The sequence below is a fragment of the Ostrea edulis genome, chromosome 2, assembly GCF_947568905.1.
Source record: "Ostrea edulis chromosome 2, xbOstEdul1.1, whole genome shotgun sequence".
NCBI lineage: Eukaryota > Metazoa > Mollusca > Bivalvia > Ostreida > Ostreidae > Ostrea > Ostrea edulis.
The window spans coordinates 78,139,879-78,166,002 of NC_079165.1; the positions used below are offsets into that span (position 1 = coordinate 78,139,879).

General features: G+C 34.5%; 1 protein-coding gene across 1 annotated transcript; it reads right to left on the reverse strand.

Annotated features, from left to right (window-relative positions):
• Window positions 1–753: 753 nt before the first annotated feature.
• Window positions 754–26,047, reverse strand: LOC125680719 (U3 small nucleolar RNA-associated protein 18 homolog). Its single transcript, XM_056154805.1, has 13 exons — window positions 25,738–26,047; window positions 21,945–22,033; window positions 21,685–21,780; window positions 14,697–14,764; window positions 13,683–13,807; window positions 13,197–13,280; window positions 12,934–13,105; window positions 12,715–12,815; window positions 6,772–6,862; window positions 3,357–3,480; window positions 2,431–2,605; window positions 1,558–1,700; window positions 754–1,120 (listed from the first exon to the last, which is right to left on the reverse strand). Exons 1-13 carry the CDS (start codon window positions 25,927–25,929, stop codon window positions 1,096–1,098), a joined length of 1,485 nt encoding a protein of 494 aa, XP_056010780.1. The 5' UTR covers window positions 25,930–26,047; the 3' UTR covers window positions 754–1,095.
• Between the last annotated feature and the right edge of the window lie 77 nt (window positions 26,048–26,124).

A 26,124-nucleotide genomic window follows, 5' to 3' on the forward strand; every position in this document is an offset into this window, starting at 1 on the left:
CGTAATAAATATTAAAAGATATTTCTTTAATGTGCAATATAATAATGACAAGAGTACACTAGTAATACTAACCAGTTGAAGTACTTCCTACCAATTTGCTTGGATAGACTGTAAACTAATTAACATGGGGAAATCATGTGACCTGCCTGTCCATTCCGTGGTTGGGCAGCTCTGTATTAATAATATCACCGGAATGGACACACTCAGGAATCTCGATACACTACACACTGGAAATACATAGGTGTTCCTCAGCAGTCAAAGTCATCTGTCCGACTCAAGTTCTTTAAATGGTATGTAAATTAGTAGACAGAAGGAGTTGCCAACGAGACGTCAGTAATGACAGAGAACAGTAGCTTGTTAGAGAGTGGGTTTCAATTCTACTTAATGGCTTCTCCCTGGAGCCAGAACCACTGAACTACAGGTCACCTTGCTCAATATCATTCTGCATCTAGTTTGTTTTATAGACATTTAAAGATTACACTACTTTCTAATGTCAAGTTTTAGTCCTACCATTAGGGGGCCCCAAAAGAATAGAACAATGACGTTTAAATTTGAAGTTCCCCAACTTTAGAAAGATGCTATGCAGCAATTTTGGTAAAAATTGGCCAAGCAGTTTCTAGCAATAAGTAAAAAAATGTTCAATGTTAACCTTGTAATACATGATGACTTGAACACTCTTACAGATGGGCAGAGCATCAAGTCACCCTGAGTGACAAGAAACTTGGTGACCTAAATAAAGGAAACGAGATGTGATATATTCATACATTGAGTTTATTCTTAAAAACATGGATAACAGTATAACATAATTAAGCCCATAGACTGTGTCCTACACAGCAACACGTAATGTCATTCACTACGTAAAGATTTTACTTAAAAACCTGAACAACATTCTAGACATCTTGAAGATCTCTTCACAATGCACATGATTTTGTGATGTGTGAATGAAGTTTTATGATGTCACAAGAAAATTCACCATTGATATGGTTTAAAGTCCATGGATCAGGCCACTGGTAGAAGTAAATTTATTTTGCGTCTTCATTTGGACCCTCCTGTAAATGCCGTGGAAAACTTTCCACCTCGAGATGTCACCAAACATCAGTAGTTCCCATAATGCTTTACTCTACAATGAGATTGACCTAGATGTGAGTCTATATTAAAGAAGAGCTGGGATATTATTATCATTTGTGATCAAGACAAAAATATTATATCAGAAGAATCTCCTGACAACAACCTACGGTAAGATTGTTTATATATAGAAGCGAGATATATGTAGACCTGTAGAGAAGAGCACACCCCCTATGTGTGTCAACAGACTCAATACAGACCTGTTGAGGAGAGCACACCCCCTATGTGTGTCTATAGAGCACACCCCCAATGTGTGTCAATAGAGCACACCCCCTATGTGTGTCAATAGAGCACACCCCCTATGTGTGTCAATAGAGCACACCCCCTATGTGTGTCAATAGAGCACACCCCCTATGTGTGTCAATAGAGCACACCCCCTATGTGTGTGAATAGAGCACACTCCCTATGTGTGTCGGTAGACTCGATACAGACCTGTAGAGGAGAGCACACCCCCTATGTGTGCCTATGGAGAAATAACCACCATTCAGGGAGAAGTCCATACAGGTAGGTATCCGTAAACTGTCCACTTTCCGCTCCGGGAAGTTTGAAAAAACCGTCATAGAGGGGGCGTGGACCTGAGAGAGATTTGGAATAAGATTGAAAAATAAATCATTTATATTCTAAATAAACTGACTCTTATAGTGAAGAGCTGGGGATACAGAATCTTTATTTGTTATAAGTATAATTTGTCATATCCAAGTAAGTTCATAATATCATATGTTTTACAATTATAGATAAAAATCACTTCAATTCATTATAAGTGCACTCCCAGTAACTGTAATTTACTGTAAGTATGAATTTATCATAAATGTGTACACTGTAACTCTGTTTTACTGTAAGCATGAATTCATTATAAGTGTATTCTCTGTAACCGTGTGTTACTGTAAGCATGAATTCATTATAAGTGTGTTCACTGTAACTCTGTTTTACTGTAAGCATGAATTCATTATAAGTGTGTTCACTGTAACCGTGTTTTAATGTAAGCATGAATTTATTATATTAAGTGTGTTCACTGTAACCATGTTTTACTGTAAGTGTGAATTCATTATAAGTGTGTTCAGTGTAACCGTGTTTTACTGTAAGTGTGAATTCATTATAAGTGTGTTCACTGTAACCGTGGTTTACTGTAAGTGTGAATTCATTATATTGGTGTTCACTGTAATTGTGTTTTTAAGTATTTAGTCATTATAGTTTACTAATTAAATATAATTTTGTCAAGTACATTGTAATGCACCAAGGTTAGCAGACTTTAACCCAAGTTTGGACATCTATTTACATCCGAGACAAAAAAATTGAAGAACTCACAAGTTTGACGGCTTTTTCTGCATAATTGGAAGATATGGCCAAAATTTCTGAGGAGGAGTTGAACACAGCATTTGTACAAGGCGTAGTGAGGTTCATGACGGCTTTCACTGGTTTAGGTGATCTCGAGTTTAGTATGGATCCAGAGTCGTAAATATTGACTACGCCACTGTACGACCTGTGTCAAACATCAATCACAACATTTAATGACCTGCACATAAACATCAGAACTACTTAAGCATCAAATAACGACCCCATTTCAATACTTAATAATCAATACTAAATTTTATAGTACTCAGTAATAAAATACATCATTCACTGAAAATCAGTGGAAACCAATTTTTCAGATTTTGTGATTCAGACAAAGTTTAAGACAACGAGAGGCCCATGGGCCACATCGCTCACCTGAGTCAACTTTGCCCATTTTCAAAGATTTCCCCATTATATTCGCATGTAAAACTTTGATCCCTATTGTGGCCCAAACCTACACCCAAGGGCCACAATTTTTACAAACATGAATCTGCACTATGTCAGGAAGCTTTCATGTAAATGTAAACTTCTCTGGCTTAATGGTTCTTGAGAAGAATATTTTTAAAGATTTTCTCTATATATTTGTATGTAAAACTTTGATCCCCTATCGTGGCCCCACCCTTCCCCTGGGGGTCATGATTATAACAAACTTGAATATGCACTGTGTCAGGAAGCTTTGATGTAAATGTAAACTTTTCTGGCCCGATGATTCTGCAGAAGATTTTTCCTATACATTCAGATACACACACCCCAACAGAAGTTTATATATACCGTTCCACTCAAATAATAACTTTTACAAGCAAACATTACGAAAAGAAGCAATAACGATAGGAGAGATTTGTTTTACAACTTACCCACAAATATACATGTATGTAGGAGAGATTTGTTTCACAACTTACCCACAGGCCAAGTATTGGCCATTTGGAGAAATTGCAATAGACGTTCCATGTGTACAGCCATCATCATAGAAACGGTGTATACAGTCCCGTCTATCAAGATCCCATACATACACATCACCCTCAACTGAAAACGATAATTTTATGTCAGAAAGATTATCTTGACTAAATGGATCCATTATTATTTTCTTAGTGTTTACCTTTCTTTGTTATCTAAATGGAAATTAAGAGCAGCTCTAAATCCTTGTCAAATGAAGCCAACATTTTAAAAACAAGAGGCCCAAGGGCCTAAAATTGCTTTTCTGATAAATTGTACAACCCCACCATTTCTATTCTTAGCCTCTTAGTATTCTAAATCTTTAGTTAAATCCTAAGAATTCAAAAAAAGTAGATCAATGTGACCTACTTTTTGGTTTACACATTTTGAGAACCCAAGAAATATCAACTGACAAAGTTTGATGATTTTAAGCCAATTAGTATCTGAATATTGAAATATAGCTGTCAAATTCCAATCGTAGGTCATGGTGACCTACTTTTTGGTCAGCGAACTCCAAACATGCAAGACCCATCAACTGACAAAGTTTGATGACTGTAGGTCAAATAGTATCTGAAATATATAAATATAGCCGTCAAATTCCAAAAGTAGGTCAAGGTGACCTACTTTTTCGTCAACACCCTTCAAACATGCAAGACCCAACAACTGACAAAGTTTGATGACTGTAGGTCAAATAGTATCTGAATTATATAAATATAGCAGTCCAATTCCAAAAGTAGGTCAAGGTGACCTAATTTTTGGTCGACACCCTTTGAACATGCAAGACGCATCAACTGACAAAGTTTGATGACTGTAGGTCAAATAGTATCTGAAATATATAAATATAGCTGTCCAATTCCAAAAGTAGGTCAAGTTGACCTACTTTTTGGTCGAAACCCTTCGAACATGCAAGACCCAACAACTGACAAAGTTTGATGACTGTAGGTCAAATAGTATCTGAAATATATAAATATAGCCGTCCAATTCCAAAAGTAGGTCAAGGTGACCTACTTTTTGGTCGAAACTCTTCGAACATGCAAGACCCATCAACTGACAAAGCTTGATGACTGTAGGTCAAATAGTATCTGAAATATATAAATATAGCCGTCAAATTCCAAAAGTAGGTCAAGGTGACCTACTTTTTGGTCGACACACTCCGTAGACTCAAGATGCATCAACTGTCAAAGTTTGATGATTGTAGGTCAATTAGTGACTGAAATATATAAATATAACTGTCAAATGCCAAAAGTAGATCACAGTGACCTACTTTTTGGTCGATACACTCCGAAGACTCAAGATGCATCAACTGACAAAGTTTGATGATTGTAGGTCAAATAGTGTCTGAAATATAGTAATTTAGCTGTCAAATACCAAAAGTAGGTCACGGTGACCTACTTTTTGGTCGACACAAACCGAAGACTGAAGATGCATCAACTGACAAAGTTTAATGATCCTAGGTTTTACAGTGCCCAAAATATGCATCTAAAATTGAAAATGTGAAATTTGAATATCTGCAAAATTCAAAAAGTAGGTCACTGTGACCTACTTTTTTATAAATATGTTTCAAGGCCTCAAGATGCATCAACTTACAAGATTTGATGATTCTAAACCTCTCGGTATTTGAAATAACAACTTAAAATATATCTATAAATGATAAGCCATAAAATTCAGAAAGTAGGTCATGGTGACCTATTTTTCAGTTGACACATTTCAAGGTCCCATGATCCACCAACTGACAAGTTTTGATGATCATAGGCTTCAAAGTGTCCAAGATATGCATCAAAATTAATTTTAAAATAAATACGTGCAAAATTCAAAAAGTAGGTCACCGTGACCTACTTTTGAGACAACTTGACACAAGGTCCTAAGATGCATCAACTGTCAAAATTTGATGATCCTAGTCCTTATAATGACTAAAATATCAAAGATTTAAGGAAATATAAATTTAGGTCAACTTTGAAGTGACCTTGAGACCACGCCCTTTGCCCCAGGGTAATGCCTTGAACAATTTTTAATCTATAACATATCCTCATCCTTATGTGTAAGTTTGGTGATAATCTATCCAGTGGTTCTTGAGAAGATTTTTTAGCAACCACTACTTTTGTTTGTATTTTACTGATTATCTCCCCTTGTTAAAGGGTCACATCCCTCTACTTAGTATGTATGAAAGCCCTTGGGCCAATGATACCCTGTAACAAATTTGAAAAAAATTGGCCAAGGGGTTCTTGCGTTATAGCCCTTTTTCTAAAAAGTTTACGCACACCGCACAAATGGCCATAGCATTAGCTCTTTGAGCCTTCGGCTCAGAAGAGCTAAAAATTCACTGATGTGAGACATCAGCAGCTTTTAAGCTGTAGTGTTCAGGGAAGTAACATTAACGTTTATATAAGGAATGCAGTTGTGTTAAGTAGGGCCATAGAAATATGTCGGGAATAAAGCATTAATAAACAGATCAATTTTTGACAAATTCTGTAAACACAACCCTTTTATATAAAAACAATATGTATATATGATTAAGTGCATATTGACCTCCCATACATTTTTCACCAGACCGACAGTCTCTACATCAGCTGACTGTATATCACGTGATAAAATATCAAGATAAAATCGTACCGTGTATGTATAAATTCTTCCATTGGCATGATATCCAGATATCAATGCAAGTTGAAGCTAATTTATATAACTTCAAAGCGTATTAATTTCTAAATTTGAAAAGTGATAGGAGCAAGTTTATAGTGACTTGTAACATGTCTAATTTTTGCATATACGAAGTTGAATCTAGCCTGAAAAACATGTTTCAACTTGCTCCCCTAACTTTCCTTTTGCACTGAAGTTCACATGTCACATAAATCAAACATCTTTCACTCAAAAACCTCGGGGTGTCGTGACGATGATGACATTTTTATGTATGGAAACCCTGTTTATGCAAATGAGTCCATTGTGAAAGTCACTATACGTGCATGGATATTACTTCAGTATGTATGTTATATAAAGAAGAAATTGAAACTATTTCAATTTCAAAGAGAATTAATAAAACCTATTTGACAGAAACTTTTACACAATTGAGGTTTATCGTTTGACAGCGGTGGTAAATAACGAAAAAATATTTTGACATTTCCAACTGCGAAAGGACTGTAGATATATATATTGTATTTTTCATTGTGACGTCATGTAATGTGCCAGTACGGTAAAGTACATTTTTTACAGCACTGGTATTTATGGGGAAAGCCTTAACTTTCCGTGAATGCCAGGTATGGGAGATGATTAACTACAATAATATGGAAAACACAATAACGTAGAAAATTGAAAATCAAGTAAATTTAGAACTGCAACATCTTTCCGCATCATGTGGAAGTGATGTGATCAAAACAAATGTTTTCTTACCTCCATGTGAGTACATAAGATGTCCATCTTGAGAAAATGCCACATCCTTTACTTCCCCATTCATCTGCAGGGTGTGAATCCACTCTTTGGACTGAAAGCAATAAAATATTCTACAAACTGAAATCCTTCATTTACATTTGATATCTGTGTATTGTTCTACATGTATATACAGTCACTACATTTGATATCTGTGTATTGTTCTACATGTATACACAGTCAGTACATTTGATATCTGTGTATTGTTCTACATGTATATACAGTCAGTACATTTGATATCTGTGTATTGTTCTACATGTATATACAGTCAGTACATTTGATATATGTGTATTAATTGTTCTACATGTATATACAGTCAGTACATTTGATATCTGTGTATTAATTGTTCTACATGTATATACAGTCATTACATTTGATATCTGTGTATTGTTCTACATGTATATACAGTCAGTACATTTGATATCTGTGTATTAATTGTTCTACATGTATATACAGTCATTACATTTGATATCTGTGTATTAATTGTTCTACATGTATATACAGTCAGTACATTTGATATCTGTGTATTGTTCTACATGTATATACAGTCATTACATTTGATATCTGTGTATTGTTCTACATGTATATACAGTCATTTCATTTGATATCTGTGTATTGTTCTACATGTATGCACAGTCAGTACATTTGATATCAGGCATTAGAGAGTCTCAAGTTGTACACATTACATTGTTTGTTAAGAAGAGCGTCTCGAGTTGTACACATGACACTGTTAAGAAGAGCGTCTCGAGTTGTACATATGACACTGTTTGTTAAGAAGAGCGTCTCGAGTTGTACACATGACACTGTTTGTTATGAAGAGCGTCTTGAGTGTAATCCTTACCAAAAATTTAATGACAATTAAGTAAGCAAGAAACGAATTGACAGTATAACAATATGCTGAAAGTTGAAGTTTAATATAATGAAAACTTAACTTAATAGAAAATGAAAAGGCCCACAGGCCTTATCGGTCACCTGAGTACTAGTTAAAAGTAGCACTAGTCCCAAGGAATGCAATCTAGAAAAACATTTCCTGTTCAAAATATATCTAAGTTAAATTCTAATATTCAGCACCAGTATAAAACAAGATGTGTTCTTAAAACTTCAATGTCCTCAAGTGCATGCACTGATGAAAGGCTTTACATAATCATTATATATGTATTAAACGATTTGGACCCATCCTAGAGTCAAAACCTTGAGGTTGCAAAATGCACATTTTTTTCGTACCACCTTTCCTGCTATTCCTATATATGTATACATAAATAAATGCAGTTACTGTATCAGCAAACTTTAAGAAGTCCTTCAAATCATACTAGAGACAATAATCAACATGATCATCTAGGCTCCATCCAGAAACCAAACCCTTACCCCCTAGGATCATGAAATTTACAAGTTTGATACAATCCCTGAAATGTTCTACTTTCCCACTTGAACGGTGAACGCACGATGAGCGAACGGTGAATGCACGCAGAGCGAACAGTGAACGAACGGTGAACGCATGCAGAGCGAACGGTGAACGCAAAATGGTCTATTCATTCAGTATATTTCGGATTTTTCCCTTGGATTGTACTTACTTTATAATCAGGTAGAGAATATATATATGAATATATCTGTTTGTTCATTTTTGTGCAAATACTGGATGTATACTTCTGATGAAAACAATCGTAAATTTCACATCAATGCATGGAACAAGGATGGACAAACAAAAGAAAATTCCATATGTTCATTGTTTACAGTATTGCATATTCTGTACAGATACATCATAACATGAAAACTAGAAACATATATTTTATACGTAGAATTCTTGACGTTTTCATAAATCATGAATATTGGTGCTTTATCTCGGTATGCTACAAGTAATTATATATTTTGACTTAAGATGCATAGTGCTATATTTCTTAATACAAGAGTATAAATGATCATGTGAATTAAAGATAGTCTAGTAATTAGCGCCACGAATTTACAGATGCACATGCAAGACTTCAAAATTTACGAGCACGGTCGTTTGGATTACACGCAATTAAAAAAAAAAAAACATCCCCGAAAGGAGTCGAGATAAATGCATTGAACAACCAGCACGGGTAGAATAGGTATATTGTGTACCTCGTGTTCACACCTGAACACTTCTAAATAGTATAAAAGGTTTATTCCCAGGTAGATTTTGTGTAATTGACTTTACTATAAATACAGATATAGTATATCGAACTGAGGAAATAATTAATTAATGTACGTACGTACAAAATAAATAGTGTGACCATGAATTTACATTTAGATAGTGCAATATTTGTATATTTTTGATGTGGATAAAACTGTTTATTGTACTGAACTATATGTATATCATGTGTGGGGCAGAAATGTATGAGAGCTATTTCCTCTTTATATTAGAGACAAACGGTTCAAAACTTTTGAATTTGGGGAAAGGAGTAAATATATTTATTGACAATGTCTCTCATAAAGATAGGCGTAAAATATAATCAGAAATATTTGTCAAATCAATTTGATATTGGAGCATGAATGTGCATTGAAACATATATACAGTGTAGCATAGGTTTTTTAAGTAAGAGAGAGGGGGGTGTTAAGAAAATGATAAACTTAAATTATATAGAATTCTTGTCAAGTGAGACAAAATAAAATATAACAGATTGTGCTTTTGTCCATACTTGAAAATATTAAAATGATAATTCGGGTGGAGGCAAGGTATTTATAAACTGAAACTGCCTCATTTTCGTACATGCACCAGCGCTCGTTGCTCGTTCTTCGTTATATGCACATGTATCAGGGTTAAATTCATAACTGAAGCTTCTTGCATTTTTCTCTCATTCAGAACTTACCCAAACAATACTTGTGTTTTGTAATGATAATAACAATGATGATGACAAGTATGTGTATTTATTATATACCCATCAATGTATCGTTTGTTGATACTGTGGATTTCACAGCGTGTGATCCGGTTTTCCGGATCACCACACTGTGGTTTTCTGATTCCGTATCAGTATCCTCTGAAACTGATGACGTCACAATGCATCAACGCAAGGTTATTTGTGGAAAATATTGACCGCGTCACAAACAAAACTGCGTACACAAAACATAAAGCCATGGTATGTCTGTGTTTTTGATAATTTGGATTACATTTATTATCTTAGAAATGTGGATTTAAAATGCAGAAGGGGGTATATAATAAATTTATCATTACTACAGTAACTTGATCCGAAGAGTTGGATCACGTCTCGTTGACAGGCGCGGATCATCAGATCAAACTCGATGCTTCGCGTCTCGTGAGATCTGATGATCCGCGCCTGTCAACTCGACGTGATCCGTGTCTTCGGATCAAGTTACTGTAGTAATAATATATATATCTGTTACATAACACTCCCTGTCTGCTTCAACGCCCCAGACATCGATCGGCCCACGCTTTACCCGTGAAACAGCAAAGTAACTTCACGAAAACTGATTATCCCAGCATAATCATGTTATTTGATCCACGGACTTAACAATACCGTTATCATAGTTATAAAGATATAATAATTGTAGATGGTCGGCACACAGACTAAATAGTTACTAATGCTTATATATTTTACTCATGTTAACTAATCATGCTATTTATTCCGTTTTTAAGTCACATTTACGGAATAAATGCTATCGTAAAGTCCGCAGATCGAATAACATAATTATGCCATAAAATTTGAGAGAGAGAGGGGGGGGATAAAACGTGTAAAGCGAGGACAATTTTTAACCATTTGACAAAATATTGCCCAGTTACATCTCCATAAACGTGACCCACAGCATACGAAAGATGTAGATACAAAATATTAGATTAGAGGGGACATGTAATGTGAGGACATGTTCTAATTAATATTCTCCCAAAGCCATTTTTCCCCTATTCGAAAGATAGGTGTCCCTATAGCTATACCGAACACATTACATTTTTGCCTTTACAATAACGTGTGTATTCTCTTCTAGACATTGTGATGACGTCCTAACTTAACAGGTTTCATTGTCTAGAGAATGGTCTCGGGTATGTGTATATCTGTTACATAATACTTCCTGTCTGCTTCAACGCCCCAGACCTCGCTCGATCAGCGCACGCTCTACCCGTGAAACTGCTAAGACAACATTAGACTAGCCACATGAACACCACTTGGTAATCAATACAAATAAAGCATCAATCTAATTAAAATGAAATATTTAATCGGATCCAAATTCTCAAATTTTGATTACATTTTTGGGGCTTTGAATATGTAAGAGAGAGGGGAAAAAATGCAATGCATATTTTAAGGAAGGTAATATAATACTAAAAAGTAAATAACAAGTAAAACGCAGTTTTGGGGTATACATTTGTACGCCACCCCCGTCGTATATATGTGTGGCCTTACTCTACAAAGTATGATAAATTTTGATTCAACATGCAATTAGAGAGTAATTTTGATGATGCTGACACTCATATGTACCGTAATGAAAGGAATTAGTAAGTTGTAAGCGAGGAAACCAGCACTTGATGAAGGAATTAAAAAACACCCTAGTTTAATTACTGATAAAATTTGTTGGGTATAGGTACACTGTAATTGTAAGCTGATAAGCAGATTGCATGCCCTGGAGTAGGGACATTACCATTTTGACATCCTGTATTCGACGCGTTGAACATATACACACAGGGTCTTCTCCCCTGTGTGTTTTGTTTTAAGAACACGTGCAGCAGGGACCCAACAGGTGTACATATAAACGATGTTCGATTGAAATGGGAAAACAAAAATTCTTCTTTTAGCATAATATAAAATTTACATTTTTTATTCTTAAAACATACAAAATAATATTTTGTTATTAATAAATATTTTAACCAATTCTCGAAGTCTACACAAACGCCATTAAAACAAACAGAACATATTAATCTTGCACTCATATACGGTCATTTGTAGATCTATTTGTATTATTTTTTCACTGTAAAAATTATTAGGACACAGCTCCTAATCCATATCATTAAATGTAGCATAAAATACTATTAAAAAACAAAATTAAAAGCCCCTTTTTTTTGTTTTAAATTTTTAGAATAAAAAAATAGGAGGTGTATTAAATATGCTAAATTATAAGTATATTTGGTTTTAGTTGGTCCCTGATTTTATTTTTCATTTTTTCTTAAATGATTTCATTAATATACCGGTATGTAATGCGAGATAGCAGTCCATAAGCACTAATTTTCTGCCGACGAATGAAATAGCTATTGTACAGTTAGTTTGTCCTAACAGGTAAATAACGGTACTTCACACCACAGCGGTGTAAATCTGCCCTGTGATGAAATCCCGTGGAGGGATACCGCGGGAAGGATTAACATACTGTGGGGGAGCGCGGTCTAATACGGGATCCACATTGCCCGTACTGTAGCATGGTAAGCGTTGACATGATAAGAGAACTCTCATTACTACGGCCTTCATTTATACTACAATTGCCATAGGTTGGAATTTTTATGAATGGGACGTAAAACAACTATTAAACAAACAGGGGTCATGAACTTTTATCTACACTACATAAGAAAGCTAGAACATAACTATCACTCTATCTGACACGGTGGCTCTAAATCAAAGTATTTTTCACTGAATCATTGAAAAATACTGGAATCTACACCCCCCTCCCCTACCCAGGATGTTTTGTGGGAAATTTTTAAAGTAAATGTTCCAAAACAAGATGAAAATCTGACAATTCATCAGAAAAGCTCACTCAAGTTTCAACTGCATTGAGCAATAAGTAAAGTCAGACACCATAAAACATGGAATCTACACTACAGGAGAATGCTTGCATATCAATTTAATACACGGGGTTTATAAGATCGTTGAAATTTTACTTCTTTTGGTACTTTGATTATATAAAAGTTTAACAATTTGAATTCAATTGTTCATGCAACTTTTAAATTACACTTACTTTTGCAGACAAAAGATGCATTCCTCCAGTCTTTCCAAGAAACACCAGAAATCTCCCGTCCGGTGATACCTTAAACTTTTTCATCATTTTCTCTTCAAGTCCTATAAAAATGTACTCCATAATATTACAAAATCCCCACTAGTCACCCTTACAATGTGGTTCACTTTACGGACAATGAACGTATTATCTATCAAATTATCAGACATCTTTTACAAATACCTTTAATCTTGGGAACATTGACAATTTTTCCAGCCATCATGTCGTAATACTGAATGTTTTTGTATCTAGATCCCATTATCACTTCGTGCCCCTCCGTGCTGAAGTGTGCGGTGTGGATTGGAAACCCATCAATAAACACGCTTTGGATTTTAGGGTTTTGTTTACCATCCACCTGCACCCAGAAAAGGTTTAAATAATTCCCATTCAGCAATTCACCAATCATCAGACTTATATTATTTTTTATCTAATTTATTTTCCTTTACCTGAAATAGATTCAAAGTGCAGTTCATCCCAGCAGTTAGAATCACTTGAGCTGTCGGATGAAACTCGACGGACTTTAACTTGCTCTGTAATCAAATGAAAATAAACCTTTATTGTTATCCAACCTAGTGACCTTGATCTTTCTTAAACAGCTGCTCATAAATCACTCTATGTCTCTGAGATGATTCATTATCATTTTGACAATTTTTGCATTTACCCACTATTGGAGAGAGGATTTGTGCAGGACATCTATGGTTGTTCTCCAGAGAAGATATTTCAAGATTTCTTATAAGCTTTATTTTACTTATACATGTACATACACTCCCATTTAAAAATTTGCACCTGAATCACTGCCTAACCATCATTGGTTTCTTTGAAAACCTCTCTCTCTCTCTCTCTCTCCCCCCCCCCCCCCCCCCCCCCCCTGGGATTACCTTCTCCTATCTTCATTGTATAATGCTTGTTTCCGTCGTAACTTGATGTCTTACCTCGGAGGGCTGCTCCTTGTTGGCGTCCGTGCATTGTTTGAGGTCTATGAGGCCTCTAGGTAGTGCGGAGGACGTTGCTAGATAATTCCCTGTCTTCTGAAGTAAATCATCTACATCACTGTCATCTACAAGATTATCATTATTTCATCATAAAACAGACTTAACCCTACATCACTGTCATCTATAAGATTATAACTATAATTATATCAGAGAACAAACTACAAAGTGCTTTGACAGACATATTCTCTGTGCAAGGTGGCACTCTTTTGAAAAAAAAATGTTTAATACTTTGTTTTTCATACCAATTCAATTTCAAAAAGAATGATAAGAGATTACTCCAAGACTCATTTAAAATTATATTTTCTTTACATAATTCTTGATTTAAATCTTTACCAGAAAAAATACATGTAAACAACAGCCAATAATTTTTACCTAAACATAGGCTTTTTAGTCATAAATATATGAAATGACTCTACTATTTCTATCATGCATTGTACAAAGTACATTTATATGACTCTGCACAATGTATATGACTCTGCTATTTTTACCATGCATTGTACCATGTATATATGACTGCTATTTTTACCATGAATTGTGCAATTGTATATGACTCTGCTATTTTTACCATGCATTGTACAATGTACATGTAACTATATGGTAAATTAAACTTTATTGGTGACTGCATCCACACAATATGGAGTTTGGACAAACAGGTCAGACATAATAAAATGTTGCCTAATCACCCAAAAATTATAATACTAAGTCATAAATACTGCACAATAGAAAAAAAAATAATTCAGAAAAATGTAAAAGAAAAAAAAACTGCAATCCCTCTTTTTACAAGATTGAAACAGCAAAATAAATTGAAATATTTCTCTGTATTGTTTTTACTGTTATTAGACTTGCCATCTGATATATTGAAATATTTCTCGGTATTGTTTTTACTGCTATTAGACTCACCATCTGATAAATTGAGATATTTCTCCATATAGTTTTTACTGTTGTTAGACTTACCATCTGAAGACTGGGTTTTCTCTGATGGTAACTTTGCCCAATTTGGAACAGAGGAGACTTTTTCAAACCTGCATGTAAAATTTAAAAATCAAATTCTTCAAATCTGACAAACAGTAATGTCCAATAGTTTTCAGTTCAAGTGCATGAAACTATTTGCCTCCTTCATCGAATCGAATCACACTAATCTAGAAATCTATTTGTCTCGTACATCAATACTAGAGTAATATCTGATTGTCTCATACATCAATTCTAAAGTAAATATCTGATTGTCTCATACATCAATTCTAGAGTTAATATCTGTTTTTCTCACATTATCACCAGTGTGAGATCATGCAACTTTACCTATGGATGTGAGACAGCCATGTGAGATTTTTCTGTCTCACACTGCTGCGATGTCATTTGATTGTGACGTTATATATTTTCACAGTGATGTAAGATATTTTGTATTATTTTCTTTAAATTTCAATTTGATATTGCTCTCTGGTTGGCAACCTTGGGTTTTTTAGTTTACACTTATAGTGTAAACAATTTTCAGGTATGCTCTTTCTGGCTGTTTAATTTGTTTTTGTATTGAAGTTCAAATGAGGATTTTGATAATTTTAATTTTTTTAAAACTCTTAAATGTATGCAGATGATAATTCAAGACTTGATGTGTAATTTTGAACAGGATAGTAAATTAATTTAATAACAGAAAACTGATATTATAGATAACCCCTTACCAAAATGTAAAGTTTGCTGCAAATTTGCCGCAAGTTTGCTGCAAGTTTGCGGCAAACAAATCAGTGTGCCAGAGCTGTTTGCCAGAAGTGTGCAGCTAATGCCGCTAGCGGCATACAGTGTGCCACTAGTGGCACAGTGTGCCAGAAGTGCACCACAACTTTTCCTAAATGAAACAGAGTGCCAGAAGTGCACCACAACTTTTTCTTTGGTATTCAGAATCAAAACTGTGTGCCAGAAGTGCACCACAACTTTTTCTTTGGTATTCAGAATCAAAACTGTGTGCCAGAAGTGCACCACAACTTTTTCTTTGGTATTCAGAATCAAAACTGTGTGCCAGAAGTGCACCACAACTTTTTCTTTAGTATTCAGAATCGTGTGCCAGAAGTTCACAACTTTTTTCTTAAAATTTTAGAACTGAAACAGCAAGGTCACCAAAGTTCACGACTTTTCTTGAATATTTAGAATAAAAGAGCCATTTCAATATATCCATCACAACATTTTCTATAATAGAACATATATGCAACATTTCTTGCGTACCCCTTCCATCTTCTTGTCTTAATGGGAATTAGCGGTCATTTTGTCACCAAATATTGAATTCAATGAAAGTTGCCCTATAATAGTTATTATATATTAAAGTAATAATTGCACTTGTATTTAATTATTTCAAACACCTTTTAACCTCTTGAAAATGAATATGTGATTTTGGTGATTGAATATTATTGTCTTGCAAGACAGTATAATTATTCTCTAGTTACCTTTGCATGCTGTCAGCAAAATGTAAATGCTGTTTTTGTTTTTATTTGAGAAATGATTTGATTTGGGTGCAGTGAATACATCTTTCGTATATATTTCTTTACATTAAAAGCGGTTATCTAACGTAGTTTTATTAGGGTTAATTCTCTTGTTTTTGTACATAATAAAAAATAAATGTTCTTATTAGTCATCAATATGTATTTCAATATCATCGAGAAATTTTTAGAAGAAAAAAAGAAAATGGTTGTCATCACTTTCACAGCTAATGCCCCTTTAAAATAAGATGTAAGTGCACAGGTATCTGAATTTTAATCTAATTAGAAAAAAAAGTGAAGAAAAAATATCTATATCTAAATAAATGGAGAGAGAGAGAGAGAGAGAGAGAGAGAGAGAGAGATTTCTTTTCTTTTCTTTATTTACATGTATATCTGAACATTGATTACAATTCAGATACTGGGTTTGTGAGTTGAAATTAATCAAATGAGAGTGGTAAAAATTCACCTTTATATCGTATAATTTATCCAGGTACGTTATTCTGGTTTGTGGAATGCTAATTGATACTAAGTTAGAATAATCTAAGCTGTATACCAAAGTTAAGGTCTTCATGGGGCATTACGGCTCTATGCATCGCAAATAGAGATCCGGTTCAATGCGTCGGGTGTGGGATTCACTCAATATTATATGCTGAGCGGGAAAGTTGATATCAACAGACGACATGATGTTATACCGGTAAACATCTTGAACATGAATCGAGAACAGGAGTTGATGCAGATATTCTGAGGAGAATCTTCCAATCATTGAGTAAGTGATTTACTGTGTATTTATAGTTATAAACTCTCTAATATATTGTTCAAAACGAAACTGACCATCGCTCATTGTATGTTGTTGCGTCAAATCTTAAGTCAGTGTTTACGTTTATAAATTTACATTCTTCATTCAATTCTTTGAAATTATGTGGAATTTATTTTTTTTTAAATTTCCTTTGTATGAGAAAGATTAGACGCCTTCTAGTTGCATTATCGTAGCCATCGCGGATTTTTTTTCTTTTACATTTGGACAGGACCATATAGGCACTTTAAAAAAATGGAGAGAGAGGGGAAAAGGCCGAAAAACAAACAAATAATTAGGCCTATTTCCGTAATAATTATGCTATTTTTTGTTTGCTTTCTACTCGGGTTATATTTGCAAAACTGAATAGTTTATTCAGTAAATGGTGTTTTTTAATGAATGGTTGATTATTTTTTTTATTCAAATGCTTATGATTTGAACCCAGATGTCCAGTTAGAAAAGTTAAACTGCATTATGATCAAGGATTTGACCTCCAGAATCTCAATTTTGTCACTCCATCAATGCATATTCGTTATTAAAATGGATTGAAGATCTTGTCTTGGCAATAAAGTTAATTTGTATGTAAAGTCTGGTCAGCATGATATTAACAGTTGTACATCAAATATTGCATTTATTAGCCCAATGGGCTATAACGCAACATTGATTATATCTCGGCTTTGAAAATCGGTGGCCCCAGGTGTCGGGCAACGGTAATTACATGTACACACCCCTGAATGATTCCTCCTATGTTAGACGCCTTGCAAACTTGTATATATGACGGCCAATGGTATCTCGTAATTATTTACAATTTTATATCTTTTTCAGAAAATATTTCATGATAGTCGTGAAGATACAGAAGTTGTGATGGTGTGTTGATAGGGTGTCTTCAACTTGCCATATCTGAGAGTTCCAACATGCAGGCCTGGATTAATGTGTATAAATCACTAATGAAGTTACTTAGTGTTATTTAGTTTTTAAAAAAAGAATGACATTTCAATTTATACACACTTGCCAAGTGAATCTGATGAGACTGCTACATGTATTTGTGAGTAAAGGCACTCTGTCTTAACCGAAAAACTATTTACAGTTTATCACAACAAATGGATGGGACAGTAGAGTTGTTGCGGACAATATGTGACCAAGTACTGAACAAGTGGAAGATTAGAAGAAGGTCCAGAATTCAATCATGTTTTTGATTCTAAGGCGCAGACAGCTCATGGAGATAGTCCTATTATTCTCCCATTCATCTATGATGGAGAATCTTGTGTAAATGTTTACAGTGTTCTCCCTAATAAGTGCCCACAAGTCTGTATTAATTTATCAGAATATAGAGTCCTTCACAGTACTGACTTTAAAATTCATGTAGATTGTCTCCAGATTTTTCTGAGGAAAAGTGCATAGTTTACAATTGTGTGAATTTTGAATATATTTCATTCTTGTCTGCAAATGTTGCTGAAACCTGTTATTGATGCACAATGCACATAGTCATGTTATGCAAATGATAGACCTCCTTTTTAATTACATGTCCTTAAGATCATGTCAACTCCTTTGTCTTAATTGTATATACAGTTCTAGCATGTATAGCATCATTTGTATAGCACTTGCTAGTTTAATAAGGATTTTATTTTTTAAAAACTTTCATTTGACATGATTGATCTAAAACGGCCAAAATTCACAAATCTATTTAAATCACAACCCGACCTTAGGCCAGAAAAGTGCCACAGTGGGTTGATATTTTTCTCTTGGATCTTGAAAGAAATTCTTTATGCAGCAGTTTCCAAATAAAATGTACTCTCATGGCCAGGGTGGGACTTCACCGAGAACTTTTTAACATTGCACAATGCAATATTTGTGGATTAGAAGCTGTTGCAGTTTCTTTAAGTTTTCTCTCACATCTTGTTATAATTATATTTTATATTTTTGGTTGGGTTGCACAATGTGCAAACAGTTTATAAAATGCTGAATGACTGGGCAAGCGACAATAGCGCCCCTGTAATAGTACCTACTTTGTGTAATCAACTCCTTTCACACCTCTCACTTGATGTTCCTCAAACTTTGTACAGTTGTTAGGGATACATTGAAGATGTGCGTGTACCTTTTTGAAAGTGATCAGACATTTTTTGAAAAATTTACATGTAGTTAAACTTCGTCATTTTTTAAGCATTTCTTTAATCGACAGTATCTATTTTGTGTAATCAACTCCTCGTATACCTCTAATTTGACATTCCTCAAACTGTGTACAGTTGTTATGAATACATTGAAGATGTGCATATGTGTTTTTGAAAGTGATCAGACATTTAAAAAGAAAAATGTACATGTAGTTGAACTTAAGTCATTTTAAAGCATTTCTTGAATAGATGGTAACTATTTTGTGTAATCAAATCCTCATGCACCTCTAACTTGACATTCCTTAAACTTTGTACAGTTGTTATGAACACATTGAAGATGTGCATGCGTCTTTTTGAAAATGATTAGACTTTTTTTTTTTTTATTACGTGTAGTTGAACTTGTTATTTTTTATGCATTTCTTGAATAGATGGTACCTATTTTGTGTGATCAACTCGTGCACATCTAAATTGATATTCCTCAAACTTTGTACAGTAGTTATGGACACATTGAAGATGTGCATGTGTCTTTTTGAAAGTGATCAGACTTTTTTCAAAAAAATTACATTTAGTTGAACTTTGTCATTTTTTTAAAGCATTTCCTGAATAGTTGGTACCTATTTTTTGTAATCAACTCCTCTTACAGCATTTATTTGACATCCTTCAGACCTTGAACAGCTGTTATGGAAGCATTGTAAATGTGCATGTGTCTTTTCGGAAGTGATCAGACATTCTTTGAAAAATTTACATGTGCATGGTGAAGTTGAACTTAGTCATTTTTTAAGCATGGTACTTTATGTAACCAACTCAGCTTTTACTTAACATTTTCCAAACCCTGTACATTATAGATGTTATAAAAACATTGAAGATACACATGTAACATTTTAAAAATGCTTCTCTTTTTTTTTTCTTTTTTTGTTGAAAAATTCTACCTTTAATTTGTCCTTTTTCCAGTATGTTTCTACTGTTGTTCCTATGATAGATAACATATTTTACAAGAACCTGGTCATTTCTGTTTTTGAATCTCTTTTTTTTAATTAGTATTTTTGAATATGTTAATTACTTGATATGTCATTGTTCTTGAAATTATATTAATTGAATTATTATTGTGTTTTTGTTTTGTAATATGACAGTTTATATAGGATCCCTTAATTTCGAGCAGACAGTGCCAGAAGTGTGTCACAAGTTTGCCGCAAACTGTGTGCAGCAAGAGTGTGCCGCAAGTTTGCCGCAAACTGTGTGCCAGAGGAAAAATTTGCATACGAAAAGTATACTTGCGGCAAATATGCTGCACACTGTGTGCCAGAAGTGTGCAGCAAGTGTGTGCCGCAAGTTTGCTGCAAACTGTGTGCCAGAGGAAAAATTTGCATACGAAAAGTATACTTGCAGCAAATATGCCGCACACTGTGCCAGAAGTGTGCAGCAAGTGTGTGCCGCAACTGTGCCACAAACTGTGTGCCAGAGGAAAAATTTGCATACGAAAAGTATACTTGCGGCAAATGTGCCGCAACTAGTTGCAGCAAACTTGCCGCAAATGCGCTGCAAATTTGCAGCAACTGTGTGCCAGAGGGCTTATATTTTGGTAAGGGAACGTTACTTATCTGTTTTAAGTGTTTAAAACATGTCGAAAATATACCAAAAAAAGTTTTAGAAACTTTGTTGTTCCTTCATCTCGTCACAATTCAATGAAATGTAAAATATTGCAACATTTTCATGATAATACTGTATGATCCCAAAATTCTTTTTAAAAAATATTATGTTAAAAAACGTTTTTGATTTTCAAATGAATTTCATGTGAATAATTTTACATGATATTTGCATGTGTGATTCTCTTTGTATAGGATTATTGTGTAACATTTCTGTGTTCTAATATTCAGCTGTTCTGTCTGAGCAATTAAAGGAATATATCAAATAATAATAAAAATTCTCAATCAATTATTTATATCAGAAATATATACACAAATATCCTATTCTGTCCTGGAGCACATGCGCTTCCTATCTAAGTAAGAAAAACACTAATCAACTCGTACAATAAAACAACAACGTCTTGAAAGCTTTACACGTAAGACTTAATTTTCTAAGTAGTATACAGGACTGGCTCTTGACAACTCAGTCTTAAACTGACTAAGAACTCCAATATCACTGCCTATATGATATCCTAAACTAGCATATGATCCTTGAGGATCAAAAGGGTGTAACAGGAAGTACTTATTGCCAAGGTTCCAGAATGGGATGAACCAATTTTGATTCTGACTTTCGTTTCAATTGCATAATATTTACATACTTTTTTTAATAAATAAAAATATGCATTAAATCATATTTTAATATATAAGTCTATTATACTATTACATCAATTCTAGCGAATAAGTCTACCTTTTTCGTAAATCAATGCTAGAGTATAAACCTCTTACTCTAATGCTAGAGTATAAACTAATGCTAGAGTATAAACCTCTTACTCTAATGCTAGAGTATAAACCTCTTACTCTAATGCTAGAGTATAAACCTCTTACTCTAATGCTAGAGTATAAACCTCTAACTCTAATACTAGAGTATAAACTAATGCTAGAGTATAAACCTCTTACTCGTTCTTGAGTCTGGAAGTATACTGATCGACTTTCATCTTTCTTTCGTCTCTTCTTCTGATTGAATCAAATCTTCTCTCTTTTGTTATCTTTATGCTAAAAATTCAACAGTCAGTACATTCCATCTCTTCTTGTAACCAAACATGTATAAAGCTTTAACATGTTACAACGATATTGTTATGAATTTGACATGTTTAAACAATAAAATTCATGTTAATAAACATCACAGTATAGAATGAATGTTACTGTGGATTAATCACCTTCCTCTAACATCGTCGTCATCCTGCCATGCTGGCGTTTTCTGGTTTGATGGAATTTTCTTCTTTTTAGTCTGCGATTCATGTTGTGCCTAAATTAACAATCTGTCATGTCAGTTCTATGCTACCACAGGGTTGTGGATAACCACTCGATCACTCGCCAATGCAAGTAATATTTGCTGTGGGCAATGAGATATTAAAAAAAATTTCCGGAACATTTTCATTTTATGATGTACTTTCCTTTTCAATAAAATGTTATACTAACCATGAGTATTTGTGTCGTGTGCAAAGCAGATGCTATGAATAGGTTACATCAAGCATATACATGATAAAGACCACATGTAAACAATGTGGCGGTATCTCGAAGGGGAATGCTGACAGATAGCAGTATTCCCACGAATACGAAAGCAAATGTTCGAGATCATTTTCAAAGAAATGGATCATAAATCGGCCATGGCTGTCAGAGACTTCAAGCGGAATGCTTTGCCACTGGTGCATTTTACACGACAGTAAGGCTAAATCAATAAGAAAGCCTTTAAACAAATAATTTCTCTTCTTTTGTTTGTTTGCTTTTTTCTTTTTTACCAATAATTAGTATACAAGTGGGCACGTGGATCAAATTGTGGGCTCATAAACTTTTAAATGTCAGGGGCTCACTATTTTCTGTGGAAACGAGGGGGTTATTTATATTCGGTCTTTTCTATCCCCCTCGTTTCTGTCCAAGCCTTCATAAAGTATGTGGGAAATCAGTCGCGCTTCGGTTTGAATTTATTTCAGCTTAAATTTGATGTGAATCGTTCGAAAACTTACATAAATCAATTCATGAATGATTTTGCCGCAAGGGAATACAATTAAAACCATTCAATTCCACACTAAAGCAACGATAATCGTCGTCATTTCAAACACTACATCCTTTCGCTATCAAATTCGCCTCCATGATAAACAATGACTTCAGCGCATGCGTCACTTAATTCATTTTGTAAAACACCTAGAAGCCCAAGAAGGGGTGAAATGACCTACTTCAGTAAAACGCACAAAAATCTAACTTTATCAGTTTATTTTTTCATCACACGCATCGTATTTTTGTGAATGGACATATTTTTCTGAATATGAAAATACAGAAAACATAAAAGGAAGTTACATAAATTATTCTAAGTGTTTGGTGGAATGAAAAATAAAAGAAAATCTAAATTAAATGTAATCGCATGTTCGATATTGGCTGAAATAAATGCGCATATTGTATTTGCTGTGCTGTTTGTTTTGAAAATGTCATTGCTGTATTAAATAAAAAATCAACAACAACAACAACAACAAAATGGAAGAAAAAGAATTTTTTAAAAAAAGAAGTGTTGAAATATATGAAATTGAATAATATTTGATTGATCTCGATCATAATATCAGGTGCGGATCTTGATTTTCAAAGAGAGGTGAACTAAAGGATTTGTTGAATGTTGTTAATATACAATGTACCATGATATGTGTTTTGTACAGTGCACTTATGTTATCGTATGCATGCAGTTTTATAAGTCAGTTACCGATCAAAACATCCTTTAAAAAAGAATTTAAAATGAAAAACGTATTTACAATGTTCATGGAGAAATGTTCAATGTCTGACAAAAAAAAAAAAAAAGATTTACTTAGTCTTCATCAACACCCCCACCCCCACTTTACTGACAAAATTTGATAATGTTAAAAATAATAATCAGTGTACATGAATATCAACGTCGGATTGCATAAACTTGCAGGAGTTTTGAAACTCTCCCCCATGAATATTTAAAATTAAATTTTGATCCGGCATTGATCATTTGACATTTTCCCTAAAAATCGAATTCAATTGATTCTTTTTGGATGCATGTGAATGAATCTCTTTGTTAGATAATTAATGTCCAATTTGATATTGGGGGTAATAATTCATTAATGCCACTTCAGAAAATCTCCCCGTGCCCATTGTGGAACGTAAGTACATCTTTACAAGTACGTGTTGAAATTAAAAGGACCTTTCTGCTTTGCAGTTGGTAACGGGTAAGGTGCAGCCGAGGTAGAATTACAATTATTGCGGGTTGGAAAATATCTTTATTGAATTCCGACAAGCATTCCACTTGGCATCAACTCGATCTACGACTGACCACTTCTGTTTCCAAGCGCTGACCTCTTGTTGGAGAGACGTGGGCGATTGAAAGTCGTTTTCCTGCATAAACTCTCTCTCTCTCCAAAATCAAAAGGGGGAATTAATGCAACCCCCTCCCCCGTTGAGATCCGCCAATGAAATTAATCACCTTTACTGATTTGCAGTTTAACAGTCTGAATAAACAGATAAAGTTCTTATGTCACAGGTTTGTTGTTCTGTCATAGATTCGTTGTTTTTCAATTCATGGTATGAAATTCCCTATAAGAAGATACCCCCCCCCCCCTCCTCTAAAACAAATGAAGGTATAATGAATAAAAAGAATAATGATAAAATATGAAAATAAAAGTGAATATAATGGGGGAAAATAGACACACGATATGCGGTTCCTTTAATATGATATCTAATCCCATTTCAGAAATGCAGTACACACTGGCACTTTGAATGATCTTTTAATATTTTTTATTCACAATTACATTTTTACTTATTTTGTTTCCAGTAATTCATCATTTTCATATTCAGAAGAATAATATAAGTCCATTCACAGAAATGAAGGGCAATGCGTATGATGAGAAATAAACTGAAAAAGTTAGATTTTTGTGCGATTTACTAGTAGTAAGTCATTTCACCCCTTCTGGGCCTCTAGGTGTTTTACAAAATGAAGTGACGCTTATGCGCTGAAGTCATTGTTTATCATGGGGGCGAATTTGATAGCAAAAGGATGTAGTGTTTGAAATGACGACGATTATCGTTGCTTTAGTGTGAAATTGAATGGTTTCAATTGTATTCCCTTGCGGCAAAATCATTCATGAATTGATTTATGTAAGTTTTCGAACGATTCACATCAAATTTAAGCTGAAACCGAAGCGTCACTGATTTCCCACATACTTTATGAAGGCTTGGACAGAAACGAGGGGGATAGAAAAGACCGAATATAAATAACCCCCTCGTTTCCACAGAAACTAACATGGCCCCTAAGGTTTCAAATGTTAACCACAACCTAATCCGAGATTCCTCTGACTCTTAACCCCGCTTTTATTTTGTGACTTCTGCGGGGGAGAGTCAGAGCGGACTCCATATTGAAAAGTGGGAATTCAGCGACACCAGCTGGTGTCGCTGCTTTACCTACCTCTTACAACTTTATTTCGCAGATCTATCTTCCAAGACGTGAGAAATCAGTTAACAGAAGATAAATCGATAAATAGATCATGATTAATACGATGCTATCGCCGTTTAAACGGCCCTAACACCGACAAATGGAGCATCACTTGAATTAGGTCGCCGCCTCGCCATTTGATTTCTTTGCACATGACGTCAGCACATGTAAACACAAAATTCCATCGTTTAAACGGCGATAGCATCGTATTAATCATGATGTATTTGTAGAATAACCTTCCGATAACTGAATCCTCGCGTCTTAGAAGATGGGTCCGCGAAATAAAGTTGTAAGAGGTAGGTAAAGCAGCGACACCAGCTGGTGTCGCTGAATTCCCACTTTTCAATATGGAGTCCGCTCTGACTCTCCCCCGCACATGTCAAATATAAAAGCGGGGGTAAGAGTCAGAGGAATCTCGGATTAACCACAACCCTGTACCATATAAACGGTGAAAAGGAGACAGAGAAGCAGTTACAAACGACCAAGGACAGCTGTTACACGATTTAAGTGTTCACCTTTTCTGATGCCTCTTGCAAAGTATGTATGACGTCGTTGTCTCCACCAAGTACAAGTTTCTCTAAATGGGCTTCTTCTGCGTCCTTCCCTTTTCTTTTGCTACCTAACGGAATTTTTGCTATTTGAGATTCTTTCTGTGTAATTTTGGCTTCAGATGAATGAAGAATCGATTTCTTTTTCCTCCGCAACATTGTCTTCTTCTGAAAGTGAAAACATCAAAAACTTCTCAACACATGTTTGCTCGTAGTTTGTGATACACTTTCATCTTATATTCAAAGCGCTACTATACAAAACTTTACTAAAACCAAGACAAAAACTATACTCTGAATTGAAAAGAACATTTTCTCCGGAAATGATTTTTATACCAAATATATATTTATGGTACA

What these genes read in the sequence shown, in the direction of transcription:
- LOC125680719 (XM_056154805.1), bottom strand. Translation starts at nt 25,929, where the DNA reads ATGTTGCGGAGGAAAAAGAAATCGATTCTTCATTCATCTGAAGCCAAA. An exon ending in GACGACGATGTTAGAGGAAG is followed by an intron (nt 21,781 to 21,944) that starts GTGATTAATCCA and finishes TTGAATTTTTAG; the next exon opens with CATAAAGATAACAAAAGAGA. An exon ending in GCACTTTGAATCTATTTCAG is followed by an intron (nt 13,106 to 13,196) that starts GTAAAGGAAAAT and finishes TTCTGGGTGCAG; the next exon opens with GTGGATGGTAAACAAAACCC.